We start from the raw sequence: 22,394 nt of genomic DNA on the forward strand, positions 1-22,394 counted from the left end.
TACCTCCGGGTTAAGAACAGACAGGTAGAATCTGATATTTTAATTGTGCCATATGTTAGACAACCCAAAAGGGGAGACAACACGCGTTTATGTAGTTGGTTGTACAGTAGACAGTAGAAAAGAATACGTTCTACAGCGTCCCTCACATTCAAATAACATCAGCAATGTCTATCATTTCTAGGGATGGTTAAATATCCGCCCTTAACAAAAGCTGAGGGGAAAACGTTCAGTCGGGCTAACGTAAATGTCCTGCGTTGGGCTGGAATTATTAACTTTGAGATAGAAGTGATCCTGTTATCGGTTGTATTTAAACCACAGAACTTGGGGGAACAGATTTTATTTACAGCTGACTCAATGTTTTGTTTTTCAATGTCCCTTAATCTAATTTGGATATTGTGATAAATATATTGATCACTAGAATTATACAGTACAGTAATTCCAAGTCAATACCAATAGGTCTAATTTTGCTGTGCATGAATTGGAGCCATCTGGATTTATAGGAGTCCTTAAGTAAATCGGAAAGGAGACTCGAAGGCTGGGAACGACAATGGCGACGCAGCCAGTATTTTATAGTGCTAGTCTACACTTACTTACTATATATTAGTACATATTCTGCATTACTTATTATAGATTAGTAACTAGTATACTCACCAGTATGCTTCCTGTATATTAGCATATATTCTGTATTATTTACCACATATATGTTCTATATTACTTACTACAAATGAGTAACTAGTATACTTACTAGTAGTTTGCTTACTAGTACCTATGAGTAAAAAGGTTGCATCAGAAGGTTAGCGTGTAAGTTAAACTTCAAGCTAAAAATGTATTTAGCTAAATGTGCCTTCCCCAAAAAAGACTGACGGGCTAAGAGGAAGGAAGAGATAGACCGTGATTAACAGTTGATATACAGGGAGGTAATTGTTTTTTTCTGAGTCATTTTGTCCAACAGAGCAAGCAAGTAAATAGATTCAGGATCGGGGCACATTTGGGAACACTTTGCTTCGATATAGGGTGCGGTTGGCAAGAGGCGGCGATGGGCGCCTTGCCAAAGAGATTTCTGGTGCTTCGATGCCGCAACTGCAGCCCTCACGTGGAAGGCTAACTTTCCCCCCCTTTCCTATTAAATGTCTAAGAAAGCAGCCCCGTCTGACAACTGAAAATGATTGTCCTTTTTAAAAAAAATTCTATACATATATTCCACCGACCGACCGTTCCAGCTCCGGGTAATAATCAGCACGTGAGAAGCATTCAAACATGAAGGGGATGGGATGCCATCCTGCAGACACGCGAGGTTACGATCGTGCCAGCACTTTCAAGCGCCGTTCACTTTAATGGGAGAGCTAAACAAGTACGGGAAGGAAAGACGACTGGCAGAAGGACACAGAAGTGTGCTTGCGCCTTTGCTCTTGCCACACACACGTTTTTTAAAAGCGAATATTTTCGAGAAACTGATATTCCAGGCGGGCACCGTCTCGACTGCAAGGCGCGCAGGCAAACTCCCTCGGAATCGGTAGTCACTCCGGATTTAGGTCAGCGTCCCTGAAGTTACCGCAACTGACCAAAACTGTAATAGATCAAATGCTGACCTCCAGCTAGAAGAGCGGCAGACGGTGGTCTTCGGTCTGGGTCGGTGTCCTCGGGGGGCCTTGACTTTTTACCTGTAAAAGAAGCGAGTCGTTTGCGTCTCGACGTTTCCCGTGACTAATAAAAGCTGATCTCTGCCTAAACCAATATCTGGAACTTTCTTCATTCCCCCCCCTCTCCTTTCCCCGCTCTGCCTAGTAAACACGTTGTGCGAGGTTTATTTTGATTTTATTTCCGATTTCAACAAGTGACTTGAAAATAAAATACGTTATCCGACGAGGACGCATTCAAGCATTCTAAGTGGCTTTTAAAGCGCTTGAAAAATGAAATGAAAACGTGTCTCTTTATGTCTTGGTTTATTTTGGTGTGGGTGTGTGTTATATCTTTATTAATAATAATTATTGTCTTTCTTTCTCTGCAAGTCGAGACAGGGAAGGAAGGAAGTAGCAGGGAGAAGCTTGAGCGCCGAAGTCCTTACGAGGAGCTGCAACCTTTTGGCCCAATTTAGAGGGAAGTTCTCCTGCGCAGTTCTCCCTCCGTCTTCGGAGGAAATGCACTGGAGCTGTGGGGGACCCGGGTCATTGCATCGGGGCTTGCGCAGGAGAACTTCTCGTTTGGCGAGAGCCGGGTTTTGAAACCGGCCTGCCTAGATTTAGTTCCCTCTTTCCCGGCGCGCTTTTTTACACCATCCAAGTCAAGAACGAAGATAGCTTCTCCCCGCTTTCTTTCAATTGGAGAGTTTTAACTGGTCTGGATACGCAAAGAGGCCGAGATTGTGCTCTGGGCTATACATTCCTGTGCACGCCTTGGACAATTTGGGCTTACACCCAAGTAGACCATCATAGGCTGGCTGTGCAACTTGGGTTCCATCGCCATCTCCAGCAGAGTTTTTCGCATATATTTTAAATGCGCAAAACGTAAACACCCGCACACTTCCAAATATTTTATATTTTTTTTTGTGGAGAAACCATCCCAATCTCTGAAGTTAAGAATAATACTAGTAATTTAAGGCAGCCTTTTGAACCACAGTTCGCTGCAAAGGGCCCGCTGCCTTGAATGCTGCGGGCAGGTCAAGCAAGGGCCATCCTCGGGCGTTTCCTACGTTGCAGCAAAAGCCCTCTAATAATTTCTAAGGCCTGAGGGAGGGTAAGTATGCGGGCCAGAAAGGGATTCTTGGGATATAACCCTGGGAACGCTTACCAGGAAGCATGTAAGCTGGATTTGCTTTTGAGTAAACATGCAGAAGAAACTGTTTACTTGGCGATGGGAAAGTGAAATCTCCATGATCCTCAACTTGGCCCGCGCCTGCCACGCCAAGCCAGCCAGCGGAGGGTCCCAGCCTAGCTAAACCTGACCCTTACTGGCCTCCACTGAAAGCAGTGGGGCTTCAGGGAGTCGAGACTGGCTTGTTCCCTCGACTGGGTCCCGAGTCCCGTTAGCTGGCTCAGGAGTCAGTCGGTGGAGAAGCGTTGCTGCGAATTACATCGGTGAAAGCAAGTTCAGATAATGTATTTTTTGGCTGTAGCTTTTACGGCTCTCTAGATGCGCAGCCGGTGAGGCCATACAAATAAAACCAGAAGCGGGCAGCTGGACCTAAGAGGCTGTATCGTTTATTTCCAGAGTTGCTCATCTCCCCTTTCCCACCACCCACAGCCCAGAAAGCAAATCACTCCGGGTGGAGGCGAAGGGGGGGGAGAGAGGCACAAATCCCAGGATCACTTGTCAGTCAGGTGGAAGGCTGTCACTCGAGGGATGAAAATACACACAAGCGGCCCATTTCGGTCCTGCAAAAGCGGCTCCCTGTGTTGGAGCAACATTTGCAGAGATGGCGGGAGACGTTTGCGGGGGCTTAGAGAAATCACTCCTCTCTATAGACACACAATTCAATCAGCTCCCCACCCAAATAAACCCGCCTCACCCACATTATCCCCCTACCAGCCCCCTTTTATATATATATATAAAAAAGGTTGCTTAGAAATCCGAAAAGCACCCTCGATTCCTCTGTCTCTTTTTCTCTCAAAAGGAAATGTTTCAGGATCACGCCAACCCTTCCATTTCCCTTTCAACCGCCCTGCTAATCATAATAATCAGCGCTCCCCTAATGAAGCGGGAACAGAAGGCACCTTCCAAAGTGGGCGAGACGTTTTCACCCGTCTGTTGAAAACAGCGACAACAAAAACACCCAGAAGCGCCATTCACCTCTCCATCCATCCATCTCTCCGGAGGGGAGCGCGCGCCTGGTCCTTGCTCGGCCTGCTGAAACGGACTTTGCCCAAACTGGCCAAGCATTCAGAGCCTGAAACTGACTGGCTGCCTTGTATTTGACAAGAGCAACAGCTTGAAAGTGGCGCACTTTAATTCACTTTACAGTGCTCACAGTTGCCCGAAAGGGAGAGCTTTAAGCAAGCCCACCAATTGTTCCTTACACTGCATTATTATTATTATTATTATTATTATTATTATTATTATTATTATTATTATTATTCCTTCCCTGGCAATGCTTCTTTTGACAAAGTCCAAACCCGGGGGGAGTTTTCCTTTGCGGAGCGGGGGGCGAGAATGCGTGCAGAGCCGAGTGGCGATTCTTTGTTTTGCCAATGAATGGCGAGGGACTCGCGAGCAGGAAATTACGTGTGTGGCCGCCAGTCCATTTGAAATCGCTCCTTTCCCTTCCTCGCCTGGCTCTTTATCCCCAGCTCGCTCTGCTTCCCTCCTCCCCCCTCCCGCCCCTCAGAGGAACATTAAAGTGCCAGGGACGGAATGTGTGTGCGTGTAGGATGGGGGGGGGGGAGAGAGAAGGATTTCCTTTCTTCAACAAATAAATGGGAATTGGGAATAGGAAAAAACAACAACAACCAAGCGGTGGGTGGAGAGGAATTATGGATTGTCTCCTTGCCTCCTTCCCTCTTCTTTTTCTTCTTCCTCCTCCTCCTCTTCAGCGCCACCCTCCTCTGCCCCCCCCCTCGCACGCCGAAATTCTCTCCACCCACGTTGCCAAAGACGCATCGATCTCCCATCCGCGGAAGGTCCAACCTGGAAGGATGTGAAGTGCGGGGGGGGGGGGGGGAGAAGCCGGAGGGAGGGGGAGGGGGAGGGAGGGAGGGCTCGCTTAGCTGCGCTCTCGCCTCTCGCGCCTGGTCCTCCTTTTCTGCCTTTGCTCATCAGAGGGAGACGGAGGGAGAGAAAGAGAAAGAGGGAGAGGGAGAGAGAGAGAGGAAGGCAAGAGAGGGATGGAACCGGGCGGCAGGGAAGCTCTCGCCAGCAGGCCGGACCGGTGAAGTTTGGCCGGGGCTGCCCAGCCGAGGGGCAGCGGCAGTTCCAATGGGGGTGGGGGCAGCTCAGGAACCAGGATCCGAGCGGGGAAAGTTTTTAACTCTTCGCCTGCCCGATTGACATCCTTTGGCTCCGCACCTTTCCTAAAGGAGAGCATTCCCGGGAAAGCAGCTCGGAAAAGGAAGAAATCAATCGAGGCGAGGGGTTTCTGGACACCTCAAGACGGGGAAAACTGGGGGGCAGATCCGCCTCCCAGCACCATGCTGCTGCTGCTGCCGGCCTGGGTCGCCTGGCTGGGCTTCCCGGCCCCCGATTGCTGACCCTCCACTTTCGGGGAGCGCAAACGGGAGGCAGCAAGAGGAGCGGGGGAAAGTGGAGGGGGCAGCCGGCGGATGTTCCATCCCCGGGCCGGGGCGCCCCCAGGCATGAGCGATGGGGGGAGCGAGGCTGGCCGACGCGCCCTCCTCCTGGGGGACCCCGGCGGCGCCCCGGAGCGAGCCCGGGACAAGGAGGCGCGCGCAGCCGCGCTGGAGAGCGCAAAGTTGCGCGGAGGGGCTCCTGGAGGAGGAGGAGGAGGAATCAAGGATCTGACGGCGGGGACCTCGGCTGCCAGCCCCGGCTCCTCCAAGGAGTGCGCCCCGGAGACGGAGAGCCAGCCCTCGGCGGGCGAGGCGGACTACTGCCGCCGGATCCTGGTGCGAGGTAAGGAAAAGCCCCCCCCCCCCGACTCGCGGAGGGGCGCGCGGCGGCTCTTGTACCCCGGCCTTCCATCCGATCCCGAATCCAACTCCTTCGACCAAAACGCACACCTGCTGCATGTATCCCGACCCACCCACCGCGCGGTCAAGATCTGCCTCCCCCTTCTCCACATCTGTCGCCAAAGTCCGGCTCCAGAGACTTCTTCACCCAACCCCACGTTGGACCCTTTTTGCACGCTTCCTGCTCCACCTGTTCTTTTTGGGGGGGGGGGCATTTTAAAAACCAGAACACCTCTGTCTTTCTGCAAAGATGCGCGCCAATCCTACCATCGCCCTCCAGCCACACTCTGCCCCCCATTCCTTCTCCCTCTGCCCCTCTCTAAACGCTTCCTGCCCTTTCCCGCTAGCTCTCCAGACCCCAAACCCCGCTGTGCCTTGGCTTCTCCTTGCCCCAGCCTGCGCCGGGTCCCTCTCTGCTGTCAGTCTCCTTCGCCCTTTTGAGACCCGGCCGGGTCTCGGCTGCCCAGTTCACTGTCTCCAACGTGGCTGGCCTGCAATTGTGTCCTCCCACCGCCCAGCCAGCCAGCCATCATCTCCCTTCCCCGTCAGCATCTCACCCTCCTTGAACGCTTTCCCTGCTCCAAAAAACCGGCCCTCCTCTCCCCCCATGTATCCCTACTTCCCATCACATCTCTCCCCAAATCTGGCCCCATATGCTCCTTTCCAGGACCCTGCCGATGGAGCGAGGAAGGGGCACAGCTAGCGACAGGGGCCCGATCGCATGGTTACTGCTAAGGGCGCGAGTGGGGGGCTGATTTGGGCTGGAGGTTTTCTCTGGCGCGGGTGGGGGGAGGTTGGGACATTCCAAGCAGGCAATGGCACGGGGGTGGCATTTGCAACAGAAGCAGCAGATGGAGGTGATTTTTATTAAGGGAATCGGTCTTGCCCTCGTCTCTCTTTCTCCCCGGACCTGACCCCTTCCCCCGGAGCTGCACGTCTTTGGGGGGCAACGCGTGTGCGCGCGTGATAACAATTCCAGGTGGCTGCCTTGGCTGGCAAGCTGTTGTCGCAGGAAAACAGCGTCACTGCAGCACCAGCAAGTCAAAAGCTATTTTCTCCCCGCTTCTCTCTCTCGCACACACATCCTGCACTGAGCTCTTGGAAGGAAGGCAGAGGCTGAGAACGTTCCCCTGGGTTCCCTCTGCTCGTGACCCTCCCCGGCTCTGCCCGCTCAAAAGGGGCTCAACCCTTTGCCCGAGTCTTTCGAGGATGGGGACGGGACCCCACAGAAAGGGGGCTGCGCAAGGGGGTGGGGGGACCCCTTCACTGGAATCCAAGCCTGAGATTCCAAGCTGTAAATGCTTCCCCGTTTCGAAGGCCGAATTATTACCCTGTAGACGCACAGTAGACTGAATCCAAAGGGAGCACAAAGAATATTCTCTCAGTTCAGAGCTGGTTTTGCTGAAGATGGCAGTAGCAGTTATGCAGGACTAGAAGAGTCACACAACCAGCAATTTCTCTCTCCCGATTATCTTTCAATCTGTCGGGCTTGGGTGTGGGTGTGGGTGGGTGTGTAGATCCTAAAAACTATGGCAAACTTCATTAGATGCACGCCATAAATCATAAATCTCTGTCTTGGTTTGGCTTGTTTCCCCCCATTCTTTCTCTCGTTTCCCCCCGATGCTTATCAGGTATCCTTGTTATGAGATTTAGTCTGGAGGCGCGTGAATCTATTTCTCACAAACACAACATTTCAGCTACATTTGCTATATATTTTTTACTCGATTGACTCGTCCTCTTTTTCCGCCCGCCCAAATCTAATTATTTTCGTTTCGTGACGTTTCGTTGTTCTTCGTTGCATTTCGTGATGGTAGATAGATGAGTTGTTGTTGTTGCCTGTCGAGGATCCAGGGACGCCTCTCGCCCACATTTGCGCTCAAAGCAGGTGGACAAAATTAAATAAAAGGAACCGCGGGTGATAACTGAGAAATGCGTCCATGCAACTTCTTGCTTTTCTTCCGAGGCCTTCCGAGGCCTTTGGAGACTCTCGGAAGGAAATCTCGGGCGGGCTGCAGGCCTTGCGCCTGGCGAGGGCCGGCTGGTGACTTCTACGGCAGGGTCCGGATCCTCTCTGGAGCTGGCCGGTTGCCCTTTGCAAAAAACACCCCAAAGGGCTGCGGTGGCGGAGGAGCCATAGCCAAGGTGCATTCCCAAGAGAGCAGGGAGGGAGCATAGGAAAAGGAAGGAAAGTCAAGGGCCGAGAAAGCCCTCCTTGTCTGCTGGGCCTGAAAAACCACGGCCCTTCATTGTTTGAGTTACTGCCGGGATTTGGGCCCTAGAGACATCAGTCCTTCCACGTACATGCACACGCCACACACAACTGCTTATCTCCTTTTGCAACGAGGCCTTCCCAACGAAAGCTCAAAATATTTGAAGCGAATAGGCGTATTCTCCTTGCAAAGATTTTAAATGTATTTTTGCAACGGCGGGAGCGAAAAGATCGGAGACCTGCCTAAAGTGGCGACCGGCCCTGTGTCCCTCTCAAGCTCGCCCGTAACCCCTAGGTCATTCTGGCACCCACCCAAATTGAAGAGGAGGAAAAAGGCGGGAGAGGCTTGAATTCTGCAGATTTGAATTGTGTGTATGTGTGTGTGTTGAAATATAATTTGCCCCTGAGAGACTGGCACGAAGCCTGGGCCTAAACGGCGAATATTTGCAGAAAATCCCACAGAAGGAGAAAGAGAAATCTGGGCATTTCTGCTTCCTGGGTCCTGCCCTTGTCCTCCCGTCGCCGTCTGGCCCACCCAGCGAAGCCTCCAGCCATCTTTTTTCCATGCCGCCCTCGCTCTCATCCGTTTCTCTTTCCGTTTCCCCAGCTTAGCCCCGAAGCCTGCGCGAATTCAAGGTGGTTTTTTAGAAAGATTTCCGCGTCACCGTCTCTTTCTCCGTCCTCCTCGCCTGCTTGCTGGGAATATATGGCTGCTGCGTGTTAGAATTGGCGGATGGATGGAAGGATGGCTAGATAACCGTAGAGCCATAGGTCTGAAGGCAAGTACTGTGCGTTTGTACACACCGCCGAGTCATTCTCGATGGTCAAACAGGACGGATCCACGCGGCCGTGCAGACTCCCTGACATTTGCACGGAGAAAATTGCAAAGAACAGAACAAAAACCGTGGCGCGTTCCAGAGCCGCTGCGAGAGGAATGTGCATTATTTGTTTGAAATAAGTGATTGATTTAAATTCACATGCACACACATATGGAAATAAATTTAATAGGCAATAGAGAGAAAGGCTCGCTTGTCCCCCGAGGCCTGGCTGTTTGGCACGCTTTGTTTGCAGTTATTTTCAACGGGAGTTGAAATCAACTTGGATCCAGATCACCTCAAATGGGTGATGGGATCTGGTCAGAAGGGGCAAGATTCAGTCGGATCGCCCAGGCACTTGGGATAGTTTCGTTGGTTTCGGTGGGAGAGTCGAGTGTCTTCTATCGAAATCTACGCGAAGGCGCTTACTTTGGGGCTGGATCGTGCCCTGCTTTGGTTAGGCAACTTCCAGTGCAATTCTGCACGTGTCTACTCAGAAGTAAGTCCCATCGTTTCCCGTTAGGCTCTTTAGCCTCAGGAAAGCGTGTGCAGGACTGCAGTCTTCACGTTATCTAACCCTGCAGGGTGAGGTGGCTTTGGCCAAAGATAGTATTTGTTCCACTGATGATTTTATTGGTTTGTTTTAAAAAAAGTAGGATTTGTACGCGTTGCTCACGTAAGAAAGCAGAAAAGGTGAGGGAAATGGCAGGGGTTTGAGCTGACCTTCGCTGCCATTTAAGGACACAATCGAGGCTAAGAGAAAACAGCTTTGAAAGTCATATTGATTCCAGGGCACCAATCCACCGGGAAGGTCTCCTGCGCCAGAACCGGTGGAAGTAACTGCGCTTGTCTGCGCAGGAGATCTTCCGCGCTGACCTGCCCAGAGTTAACGCTCGGATCCCTTACGCTGGAGAAACAGAGAGGAAATCTGGTCAGTAGAGCAGGCCTTGCTCAGTTATAAAATATAGCTGGTTGCGCAAGGTGTGTGTGTGTGTGTGTGTGTGTGTGTGTATTTGTAAGCCTCCCTTGCACCTTCCCCTTCCCTCAATTTCGCTCTCCACCTACATGTACGACCATTTGCGAGAGACAGTTGTGTAACCTAACCTCTTAGGCCCATGATCTTTTTATGTAAGTTGCATTAAAACGCGCGCGCACATCCTCCTCCCTGAGTTTCGCTCACCTCTGTTTTCCCCTAACGCGGAGGCACCCCTCAATTTTCTTCTCTAGAAAAATGCACCTAACTACGAACCAACCTTCCTTCTTTCTCTAAGGCTTCCTCTTTTAGTTCCTCCCTTCCCTCTCTGAAAAACCCTTGTTTAAAAGTCACCACACGTCCCCTGTTTCTTTTCCTACTGACAGAGAACAGTAATGATGATAACAATAACAATAACAACAACAACAATAATAATAATACAGTAATAACAATACAGTCATAATAAAACAGTAATAATATTGTTATGTATATGCAGCCCATCTGAATGGGCTGCCCCAGCCACACCGGGAAGCTTCCAACACATCTATATTCTTAGTAGGACCCCCACTCTCCCTCCCCCGACTTGGTCAACAGATGACCTGCTTCTGAGGGCGTCTGGCCTGGCTCTGGCATCACACACAAGGCGGGGTGTGTGTGTGGCGGAACAAGCCAAGGAGGCCTCTTGTATGTTTCAGTTTCATCATGTCAATTTCGCCCTAGGACCTTATGGGGAGGTGGGTTTTGTTTAGTTTCCGCGAGGCACATGGCTTTGTGTAAGCGCAGGTCTCAAATTTTGCATCTTGCGGGGGCGGGCTGCTGCTGCTGCTGCTGCTGCAGGGAATTTAGGGCGGGGAGGAAAGGGGACCCGAGTTTGTGTGTGCGCGCGCGTGCGCGTGCGTGTGTGTTTGTGTGTGTTTGCGTGCCTACGTGTGTGGAAGTGGAGTGTGTTCCAGGGTTTGGCCTTATTTTAAAGCTGACGTTTGGAGGATGCACCGGATACCTTGAGAGAAGCCGGGGTCATCCCGAGGGCACCGGGACGCTTATACTACAAGCTCCTGCGCTCCCTTGCCAAACACTTTAGCAAGCAAAAGCCTCGACGCCCGTTGGGCTGGGACGTGCCTCATCAGATCCTAATCAGCCTGGCTTGAAACTAAGTTATCGAGACAGATTAGGCCGGTAGGTGGGTCGGTAGGTAGGCAGGCTGATTACTGCACAGTGGAATTAGAGGGGGAAACGAGGGTCTCATTGGTAGCTAGAATCCGCACCGGGCAAGCGGTACAGGCCGCAAAAGAGCCGGGCGGCGCTAAGTACTTCCAAGTCACATTGATTTAAATGAGAGGGTTAAGCGCGCGTTGAAATCCCACCCGTGGAAAGCGCTGAGCTCTGGATGGATCGGGCCCAGTGCTCGCTTGCCAGCAAAGCCAAGTGCATTCGCCTACTTTCCTTGCCTACACCACGCCCCCCCGACACGAGATGAGGTTTTATTTCTGCTCAAATTGTGTGCTATCTAAAATCCTGCCGTGTGTAAACAGATCGGTGATTTATTTGCAAATATCTGACACTGCCTTGGCGAGGTTTTGGGTGGGGGGGACACACGACTTCTTTAATTTATATATAATTTATAGAGGACCCGTCCTATATCCACTGGCGTAAACCGCTTACAGTTCATAACTTTAATATGTGATTTAAAAAATAATAATGATAAAATGGAAATATTTAGGCCTTTTAAAATCACACACCACGAAAAGGCGTTTGAAAGTCTGTTGATTCCCTTCCCGTGGATTGTGGCTGGACTGGACTTTACATCCGAGGAACCCAGCAGCGGTAGGCCTCTGGCGTCCAGGAGACCCTGCTCAGGAGCCCGACCAGCTGGATCGGGCCCCGAAGAGGAATAAAGGAACAAACCCTAATTCTGACCATATAACGATTTCTAGGGCGCTTTTCTCTGTTTGCGCGAACGCCTGACCCTTTCCGAAATCTGCTTCCAGGCGCCCGCGGTGCCATTTTGAGGATGTGGAGCCGCGTTTGCTCTTCCAAACAAGCAGCCGTAGGCCTTCGTGGAGCATTCCTCCCACGTCACTTGCCTTCCCAACTCCTCGTCTCCTCTCCCTCTTCGAAACCGGAACGCGCCTCCCTTTTCCTGCAGCATCTGATTTTGATCCGGATTGCAAAAGTTAAAGGAGAAATGAAGAACCGGAGGAGATTCCGCTTCGCGCTGTCAGATTTCCTCCATTTTGCCGCAAAGGCACCCCCCCCCACCCCCAGCTCTGACAAAATGGAGGCAAAAAGGGTGGTAATTCCATAAAAAGGACCCGGGCAGACAGTCCTAAGATCCCTTGGGATCAATGCCCAGAACTCTGCCGGATTGTGATCAAGGCCCGAGCGCGCAAACGCAGCTCTACAACGCTTTTACGCAGAGGCGAAGACCCACTGATTTCAGTCTTAGATTCACTTTCAAAACCACCGCAGGTTTATATGTGTGTATCTGAGTGTGATTTATATTTATAGCCTTTTTGGCCTAGCAACTCCAATACATGATCTCTATGGTTTCGAAATGTGTCTAACTGCTTCGGTCTCAAGAATCGAGATTTGAGGATGTCTTCCTTTCCGAAATCCGGCCTGGAATTTTCTTCGGGAAGCAAATCCTCTCGCTCTCTCGCAATTTCCGCCTCTACTTTCTCTCTTTTAATTCCGATATAGATTTCTTTGTTGCTGCTTTTGTGAGAAAAATGGGAAATTGTTGCGGATTCGGGGGCTAAATGTATGAATTTCATATTAGCAAATATACACCGGTGTCCCCCCCCAAAAAAAAAAAAACACTCGGGGCGGATCTGTCCTCGAGGCCTGCTGCTCAAACCTTCCCAGGGAACACCGTAGCGGTTTTGCGCAGTAATTTCCGCCGGGCTTGCGGAGACCTTCCCGCTCAGTCGCCTGAGAGCGCCGCTTCCTTATTTATCTCAGATAATTTCATGATTTTCATATTTTTATTATTGCCTCAACTTCGAAAACTGTGTAAGAATAGTCACTATTAAATGATAGATGGTATATTTCTTTGTTTTTGAAATGATATGAAGTGTGCCTGTTCCTGTGTGTGTGTGTCTCTGTGTGTGTATGTATGTGCGGTCCTACTCTTTCCTGTGGAGAGATTCTCCCCCTAACATGCTTTGTGGTGGGGGTGGGTGGGAACTGAACACAGTCCAGGGATGCAATTTATCCAGGGATAAATTATTGGGCGTCACCGAAATAAACAGGAATTCACTGAGACTCGCTTCATGCCTGTCTTTGCGGCATGAAAACAGTGTTTTAATTACTATCATTTATTTCGAAATTGTTATTTTTTTCTATCTTCAAAAACTGCGGGTAACTGCTAAGAGAAAGTCGACTCCGCCTCTTCCCTCCCCCGTCATGTTATAACTGTTTTTATTTCACATTTACAAGGGCGCTATGAATATTTCTGGATAATTAATACACCCCAGTTTTGAAGACTTTTATTGAGCGATCCGAACGCAGCAAAGCAAAGAACCAAGCGGCTAGATATTTCTTCGGAACATAAGGAAGCCCAGTCCAAGATCAGTCAAAAGGATGGGGATGTTTTCGTGGAAGCGAAGAGGGCCGATAGCAATGGGGATTCACATGTAATCAGAACCGAATAAAATAAAATTTGGTAGGAACCTGCTAGCTACGACTTTGCTTTTTAATATACACCAGCAACACCCGTAGCGGCGCAGTCCATTGGCTTATCTTATACTGTATTCCCATGTGCCTGTGTATGTAATCATTATATGGATAAATTGTGTGTGTTGAGAGAGAGAGAGACACTATCTATCTATCTGGTGCTGGAGCAACATGAAAAATGCTATACATACGACAATGCAGGAAATTCTGTAATACCACGCTGGCAGATAATATACACGTAGCGCACACACGAGATACTGTACAGGGTTCGCGCGCACGTATAATTTGCGAGCGTAATTCTTCAGACGAGGCATCCGCGCAGAACCGAAAGGACCCGAGGCGCAAAAACAAGCGCCAAGGGATCCAGTCGATCCAAGGCCTCGCGGCCGCTTCTGCGTTTTGCTCCGCGAGAGGATCTCTGGGCCTCTGCCCGGTCCACGGACTGGTCGGGATGTCCCGCCCTATGGCCTAGCCCATCTCCCACAGAGGAACACCGGGGGCTGAGGACTCGGATCCTGCAAATCAGCTCTCCAAACTCCAGGGCTTCGGCTGGACTGATGAAAGACAGAAGCCCCCAAGAGTTTGGTGGCACCTAGAAAGAGACATCTATTTATTAAGGCAGAAGTTTTAGGGGATCTCGTTCCCCTTCGGTCAGATACAAAAGCAGAGCGGAACTGGGAATCTACAGGCTCCTCGCGGGAGAGAGATCTTTCCAGGGCCCACCCGAATCTCCAGACTGTAAACATGTTTGACCAGGCTTGGATCTTTAATTTTGATATTGTTGTCACCCGCCCTGGGGCCTGGTGTTGAAAGACGGGGCAGAAATCCAACAAATGGCGTTATTATTTATTTATGTATATTAGGATTAGGATTATTCGCAGGTGCCACGTCCCACGTTCCGTATTTATAAGAACTCGGTATTTTAGTGTGGCAGCACCTGCACTTTGGAACTCCCTGCTTACTGATAATCAGGCAAGCGCTTCTTTGCCTTTTCGGAGGCTGCTAAAAACATTCCTGTTGAGACAAACCCACCCAGATCCTTGGAAAGTTGAGGGGAGTTTTAAATCGGCTTTTCGTCTAGTGTTATTTTAACTTTTTGGAAGTTTCGTGGTTATTTTAAATAAGAAAGCTGCGGTTTGTTTTTAACAATCAAGCGATGTGTAAAGCTTATGAAATTTATATTAATAATTATAGAGATAATATTTGTAATGATAGACAGATTAGATAGATAGATAGATAGATAGATAGATAGATGAAAGTGGTCCAACCGTTTTCACTTTCATCTGGAAATATTACTAGAGTTTCCTTCCTTTCCAGAGAAGTGATTTCGATCACAGACGGGAAGGTCTCAGTAATGGAGATATAATAGACGACAGAAGAATAAAACAGAACGCACAGGCGAGGCGCCCTTTTCGATGCGCGAATATGTCAAGATATGGTCCGCTGTCCCGCCACGTCCCTTGCTTTTTCTCGAAAGCGGATACACTTGAGGTCTCTGGACTTTCTCCTCAAAGCCAGATGAGATCTGGCTGGCCGTTGAAAGGGCCCGTGGATCGAGGCCTTTGCATTCTCCTTCCCCTCCGGCTTTAAGAAATCTAACTAGATAGCTGCCTGGGTTTTTGCGCAGCGAGCGACCGCGTCATCTCCTCGTCACGGCCCCGATCCCCTGGAATGGCAAGATCTGCTTGCTAGGGAAGTTTTCCCATCACCTCCCTCCACCCTCGGCTTCAGCCGCCTCCAGAAAGCGGCCCCATATTTCTCGTTTGATGGGAAACTGATACCGGGAGAGAAGAACGAGGGGCAAATCCAGACACGCGGATCACTAGCTTCCAGCGAACGGTGTGGATGTGGACAGGTACCCGTGAAGGCACCAAGGCCGCCGTCAGAGCTCTTTTACTCCACGGACCTCCGTTCCAGGAATTTTGCATTTTTATATTACACAAAGTCTGCCCAGCGCCTGCTGCGCTAAGCGGCCCTTTTGCCCATAAAATACTCGTGTGTCTGTAAATAACACACCATCTGTAATTTATCAATCGATCGATCGATGTTTCCCTCCTCAAAAATCAAAGTTTTCACTGATCCTTCGGCCATAACTCCGAAATGCAAATTCCTTATTGCAATGGTTGTGTTTCCCACCACCGAGAAAAAAACACCTCGTTTCTAGCGCAGAAACCATTATTTAGTTATTAAAATATTTGTATACCGCTGGGTCATATCACACACACACACGCGCGCGCGCGCGATTAACAGCAAATAAAACATCAAACCATGCAATAAGAGCAGAAATAAATTTAAAACATCAATTAAACATTGTGGAGAGATGTCTTTTGAATTGCCTGCCCAAGCCTGGTGGAAAATAAAAGTTTTCAGCAGTCTTTAATGATAATAAGTTGGCACGATAAAGTGGGATAAATCAGTTTCCTTCTCCTCTGTAGTTACCAACCGATAGCTCTCCCTGGACAAGTTGAATTCTTGAATTCGCTGGGAAATATCAGACAAGCTTTGCCGCCTTCGCGGTCCTGCGAGGGGTGAACTCTGCGCGGCCATAATTCCGGTTGGACAGCCGAATCCAACCCGTTCCTGCGCCCCTTACGCTGTCTCCATTCCCAGCGCGGAGGAAGAACCCGCCTCCTTTGGAAATTGGCAACAATCACAAGGTTTACTCAAAAGAGAAGAGAGGGAGGGAAAAGGAGGAGAGAAAGAGAAGCCAAACTGAAAATACTATTGCGCCATCACCACGCACGAACACTCTTGGCGCCCCTACTTTTGAAAGATCTCTGGTTCTTGGCCCGGGCTGGGAGTAGCGGATTCACACGTGCGCCCGTGACCGCTGAACCTGGCGCATTCCCCCAGCTGGGAGACGATGACTGCCGCTGGGTCATTTATAGCTCACCCCCCAAAAAAGTGCATTTATGGTGAAACGGCTTCCGGAAATTTTATTTCATTTTATGGGAAGCGTTTGATAAATGACACTTGGGGACTCTGGACTTCTCTGGGGTATTCCATCACGTGTGAAGCGCACCATTCAAATTTCATTCCCCGCTTTACAACTTCCTGATATATTTGGGGCGGGAGGAGGGAGTGTCACTGAGAAAGGAGGTGCGGGTCAGCTCGCCAGGCCCGATTTTATTTTATTTTTTAAGAAGGGCGTGGGGAATCCTCTGAGCATGTGCAGCTTGGCCTTTTAAACTCGCTTAAATTATAGCTCCATCACGACTGTGGGAATAAAAAAGGGGTCGGTTTCTGCAGCCCTGAGGTCGAGTACATTTCCTCTGGAATTAAGAGCCGTTGTGCTGCTCTGCAACAGTTGCAGGGCAGGAAAATATGTTTTAAAAGGAAAAATACTAAAAGGAGCTTCTGTAGCTATATGTGCATTCCTGGCTGCAAACCGAGATGGCAAAAGGTAGAATTCAGGCCGCAGCTGCACCGGTGGGCACCGGAGTGTTCGTCCGGTGCTGCTGGGCGCTGCAAATTTTGGAAACGGCTGGGCTGCGAGGTCCTGAGTTGAGTCCTGTTGTTGTTTAATCGTTTAGTTGTGTCCGACTCTTCATGACCCCCTGGACCAGAGCACGCCAGGCACTTCTGTCCTCCACTGCCTCCCGCAGTTTGGTCAAACTCATGCTGGTAGCTTCGAGAACACTGTCCCACCATCTCGTCCTCTGTCGTCCCCTTCTCCTTGTGCCCTCCATCTTTCTCAACATCAGGGTCTTCTCCAGGGAGTCTTCTCTTCTCATGGGGTGGCCAAAGTCTTGGAGCCTCAGCTTCAGGGTCTGTCCTTCCAGTGAGCACTCAGGGCTGATTTCCTTCAGAATGGAGAGGTTTGATCTTCTTGCAGTCCATGGGGCTCTCCAGAGTCTCCTCCAACACCAAAATTCAAAAGCATCAATTCTTCGGCGATCAGCCTTCTTTATGGTCCAGCTCTCACTTCCATACATCACAACTGGGAAAACCATAGCTTTAACTATACGAGTTCAGTCCTAGGGAAGAGTATACGGTAAAGGCCCCGACTTCACTCGAAAGTAAGTGCAAGGTGGGGTGCTTCTTGTGTTTTCTTTTGACCGTCTTTCTCACGAGCAAGCCCCCTTGAAACGAATGAGAGATGCAGAAGATGCATTGATATAGCCCGCCTTTCCTCCCAAAGGAGCCCAAGGCGGCGAACAACCCAAACCTCTAAAAACAGTGCCAGTCCAGAGAGGCAGACAGGGAGGGACCTCTCCTTTAAAAAAAGTCATTGTGCAAGAGGCAGATCTTTAGTAGGCTGGAGAATTGAGCAATTGGTGTGCCTCTTGCGAGGAGAGAGGTGGACACTTGACCTGGCGTCCTTCCTTCACACGATCTGTTCCCTCCAAGACGAGGCCGTTTCTGGATAACACCCAGCTCTGTGATCTGCGCCCTCGGCTCCACGGCCTGGTCCAGATCATCTGCCCAAGACCTTTAATAGCAAAAGAGGATGAAAAGGTTGGGTCCGCTCCCACCACCAACTTCTCTGCAATATCTTGATAGTAATGCTGGCCTACCAGACAGGGTTGGTGTGAAGATCGCTCAGATGAAATACGTTGAAGCTTGAGGTGCGCACGTTACAGTTGCTACAGCTGCAGCCCTGACCCCCCTGCTAAATAAATCGTATTTAGCGCTGCGCCGCGCGCCGCCGCCCCTCTGTTTTTCAGAGAGAGACTTGGCTCTTTCAACTGCTCTTACCAGCAAGCGTAAAATGACCGTTGCTTCCTGCTAGTCGCCTCGGAGTATGCAAAAAGAGGCCATGCTTTTCCAGGAGGGTGTGTGCGATTTATCTTCTTTATCTTCTCTATATATATATTAGCATTCTATTTAGCTATATATTTGCGATTTGATTCCTGCATTGCTTCAGGGGTTTGGACCAAGCGATCTTTGGTGGGGATCCCTTCCAATTCAACAGTTCGATGATTCACAATGCATCACAACAGGAAAAACAACAACAATTGCAGCATAATAATATCAGCCACTTACGACACAGAATGTCTCAAAGTGACTTATGAAAATGCCACACCTACAATCGCCACAGGGAACTAAGCAACTTCATTTACTAAGAGTGCCCATCTTGCAATATTATATAAAGGAAAAAGCCAGCCACACCCTGCTAAAATATGAACCCCCAAACAGGCAAGGGGTATGGTCCCAATTAAAATTCTAGCGTTTGTAATCTTGTATTTTTATGTTGTGAACTGCGCTTAGGGCAGTATATAAATTTAATAATGGTGATGATGATGATGAATAAAGAGGAAGAAAGTCCTTGCCTGGCAGCTAGAAGTGGAGAAGGATGGCTGGGGAGAGCACCCCAAATATAATAACAACAACAATAATAATAATAACAACAACAACAACAACAACAACAACAACAACAACAACAACAATTTATTTATACCCGCCCATCCTGCTGGGTTTCCCCAGCCACTCTGGGCGGCTTCCAACAGAACACTAAAATACAATAACCTATTAAACATTAAAAGCTTCCCTAAACAGGGCTGCCTTCAGATGTCTTCTAAAAGTCTGGTAGTTGTTTTGCTCTTTGACATCTGGTGGGAGAGCGTTCCACAGGGCGGGTGTCCCTACCGAGAAGTGAGCCACTCCTGAACAGGCCTGTTTCTGCTCTCCACCTTCAGAGGGGGCATATGAAGAAGAGGCTCCCCAGGCACACAGGGGCTGGCTTCCTTCATGTGGGGAGAAGCAGACCTTGAGATCCTGGGCTCCTCAGGCACACCAAAGCTTTCCCGATCAAAACCAGCACTTTCAACTGAAGCCAGAAACCAGTCATTTAACTCATGCTACTCAAGGTTGCTCTCTCTAAGCAGATATAGGGTAGGATGACCAGGTTTTATATCACATCCCATATATATGTGGGGTGGAAGGGGCTTCACGAAACGACACCTTCCGCACCTCCAGTTTGGTATATCTGGGTTGTTGATTTTTTGACAAGTACTGCTGGAACTGTGTAGATGAAGAGGTTAATAACGTATTTTGCAAATGTGCCTCTTCATGCATCTTTCTGTTCTTTACAGATGGCAAAAGCCCCACAGTAATTTTCACTACATAAAATGCCAGTGGACAGCATCTATTGGGAAGGTCTCCTGCACAAGACCCATTGCTATAAATGGGAGATGTGTAGTAGTAGCACTTTCCACATGCATAGCATCCAGTGACTTCAGAGGGACTTGTGCAGGAGATGCTCCCAATCAACCATAACCAATGATTCCTTCTTAGATACCACGTGGAACACTTCAAGATTATTTGTTTATCAAGCGTTCCTTAGGATCTGTTTGCAGGGAATTTAGATATTTGCTCCTCGATGGGCATTTGTTCTGTTAAGTTTGCAGGAAGGTTAGACAACAAAGAGTGCTAACTTCACACTTTCCAGTGTGGTTCTCCATCACATCCCTGATCGCAAAATTCTGATCTTTAGAGACAGCAGGTTGGTTGTGCAAGACCTCCTAATCAATGGCTGGTATTCCGAGAAAATAGTGACAGTCTGGAAGCCTAGGAAATTTACTAGTTTGTAGCCAGTCATCTGTCTTGCTCAACTCTGAAGAGTGAACAACAAAATGTCCTGTTGTCTGGGCCAGACAAATAGCTGCAGAGGATTTTCTTGCTTCTGGAAACAACATTTGGAATCAATGGCATTTTTTTCTGGGTTGTGTCTTTAGGATTGGAAGAAGTGGAACTTTAGTTCCACTAAAATGATCTGGGCTGCTCTCAATAGAGGTGGCATTCTTTGGCTTCCTCCAAAAATACTCTCTCTCTCTCTCCTGCCCATTAAAACAAATTAGGTTAGGGGTTAGAGACATTCTTCTTCCCCACAAGTTCATCCTTTGCACCCACATCCTTCCTATGGGGACTTGTGGGTGCTGCCAAGTCATCGCTCACCCGCCGTCCTCTCACTCTTGCATTTTAAAATATTTTGTGTTTTTATACAGTGGTACCTCGGGTTACATACACTTCAGGTTACAGACTCCGCTAACCCAGAAATAGTGCTTCAGGTTAAGAACTTTGTTTCAGGATAAGAACAGAAATCGTGCGGTGGCAGTGGGAGGCCCCATTAGCTAAAGCGGTGCTTCAGGTTAAGAACAGTTTCAGGTTAAGGACAGACCTCCAGAATGAATTAAGTACTTAACCTGAGGTACCACTGTATTGTATTTTTATGTTGTGAACCTCCCTGTGATCTAGGTATGAAGGGCAGTATACAAACTTAATAAACAAACAAACAAACATGCAATTTATGGACTTCCACGATGTTAAGAAAACCAGCAATTTATTTAAAAAAATTCTTTGTTACTATAAACAAGAGCAGGCAGGTAAGAGAAGGGTATGATGAACATTCCAACCCAGATGCAGAGTTCTGAAAAGCAGGCGCAAAACTATCCAGCAGAAAAGAGGATAAGTCATAGAATCATAGATTTGCAGAGTTGGAAGGGGGCCCCCAGAGGTCATCCAGCCCAACCCTGTGCAATGCAGGAATTTCAACTAAAGCATCCATTGGCAGGTGGCCATCCCACCTCTGCTTAAAAATCTCTGAGGAAGGGGAGTCCACCACCTTAAACAATGCCTCTGTTGTTACTAGGCTGCGGCCACTGCGGAAGGATAGAAAATCCAGTATTTGTTTTCAGGTAGACGGAAGCAGAAAATAACAAGCTAGATAAAGATAAAGAGGATAAAGCAGGGGGTGGGAATAGATGGGGAGGCTCAGATGGGATGGGATGTTTTGGGGCGTCAGCTGAGCAAGGGGTCTGATTAACAGGTGGCAAATTGATGGACTGGGCCACATTCTTCTTCTTTATTTGCATTTGTTAGTAACTTTATACAGAAGAATCTGGAGGCAACTGAGTAACAAGTTAAAATAAAAACAGGCGAAATCAATGCTGCGAAGCCACGTCAAAGCAACAGCATACAATTCCTCTCCCCCCCCCAAAAAAATGTTATTAGTTTTTCAACAAAGTTCTAAAACAAACAAACAAATAGACAAACAATACAAACAAATATAAATCTTCACTCTATTTAAACCAAACTTCATTAACTTTGTTAAGTGACTTCCTCGTATCTCCCTGGCTGAATTTCAGTGTAAATTATTTTAACGGTTTTCCAACACCAGTATTCTTAAACAATTAACTTATTCATTAACATCTTTCTTTCTTTTCAATTCAGCATTACATCATCTTAATTCATCACTTAACATATTAAAATCCTAGGCCTATCTGGTATTTACAAGCTTTTTCAATTAAATTAACTTAACATGTTTAGCTAAATAATCTTTAAATTTCCTCCATTCTTCCTGGTAGTCCTCCTCCTTCTGGTCGCGGATTCTCCCAGTCAGGTGGCCTAGCTCCCAGAAGTCCATCATCTTCATCTGCCAATCTTCCACTGTTGGTATTTCTTGTGTTTTCCAATTCTTAGCTAGTAAAATTCGAGCAGCAGTTGTGGCATACGAAAAGAATTTAACATCTTAATGCTTAATGCTTCCTATGATGCTCAGCCAACAATACAAGTCCTGCCCCCATCCTATTAAAAGATGTGGAGAAGCTAACTTAACCCACACACGGGATTCTTCAGCTATGATTCCTGCATTGCAGGGGGTTGGTCTAGATGGCCACTGGGATCCCCTTCCACCTCTACGATTCTATGATTTTATGAAAAGCCCGAGAAGATGAACATATCTTAGCCTGTTGCCAGGCTTGGAGTCATCACTGTACTCCTTTTGGTGCCTGCTTAAAACGTTTTTGCTCTCAGCATGTAAAACTTATGTTTGCTTTATTTCTTTTTGGCTACTGCTGATTTCAATAATCTTTTCAATATTTTAAAGAGCCGCTTTAACAGCGGTTTAGCAATATTTTTCATGTTTAGTTTTATGCTCTTGCAAACCACTGAGAGGTATTTGACACGCAAGAAGTATATACACTTTGTTAAATAAAAAAAACCTAAATAAAATAATTGGCGGTGGTGGGGATTTTCAGTTAGTCCCACCAGGTTTGAGTGAAATTTGTGGAGCAGTCTTTGTTTGGGAGATCAGGAATGAGAAATGGGAGAAGGGAAGTCAAGGTGGTGGGAGGGAAAGGAAATAGAAAACTCTCTAAATTTGT

General features: G+C 48.4%; 1 protein-coding gene across 1 annotated transcript in view; it reads left to right on the top strand.

Moving 5' to 3' along the window:
* The first annotated feature begins 4,713 nt into the window (after positions 1 to 4,713).
* The window catches only part of VAX2 (ventral anterior homeobox 2), a 54,447-nt gene continuing 36,766 nt past the window's right edge, over positions 4,714 to 22,394 (top strand). Inside the window, exon 1 of the mRNA XM_081207315.1 lies at positions 4,714 to 5,562. Coding sequence (XP_081063441.1) covers positions 5,253 to 5,562 — 310 coding nt within the window. The 5' untranslated portion in view covers positions 4,714 to 5,252. The remainder of the gene's footprint in view (positions 5,563 to 22,394) is intronic.

The sequence above is a fragment of the Podarcis bocagei genome (assembly GCF_964188305.1).
Source record: "Podarcis bocagei genome assembly, chromosome: 9".
NCBI classification, from domain to species: Eukaryota; Metazoa; Chordata; class Lepidosauria; order Squamata; family Lacertidae; genus Podarcis; species Podarcis bocagei.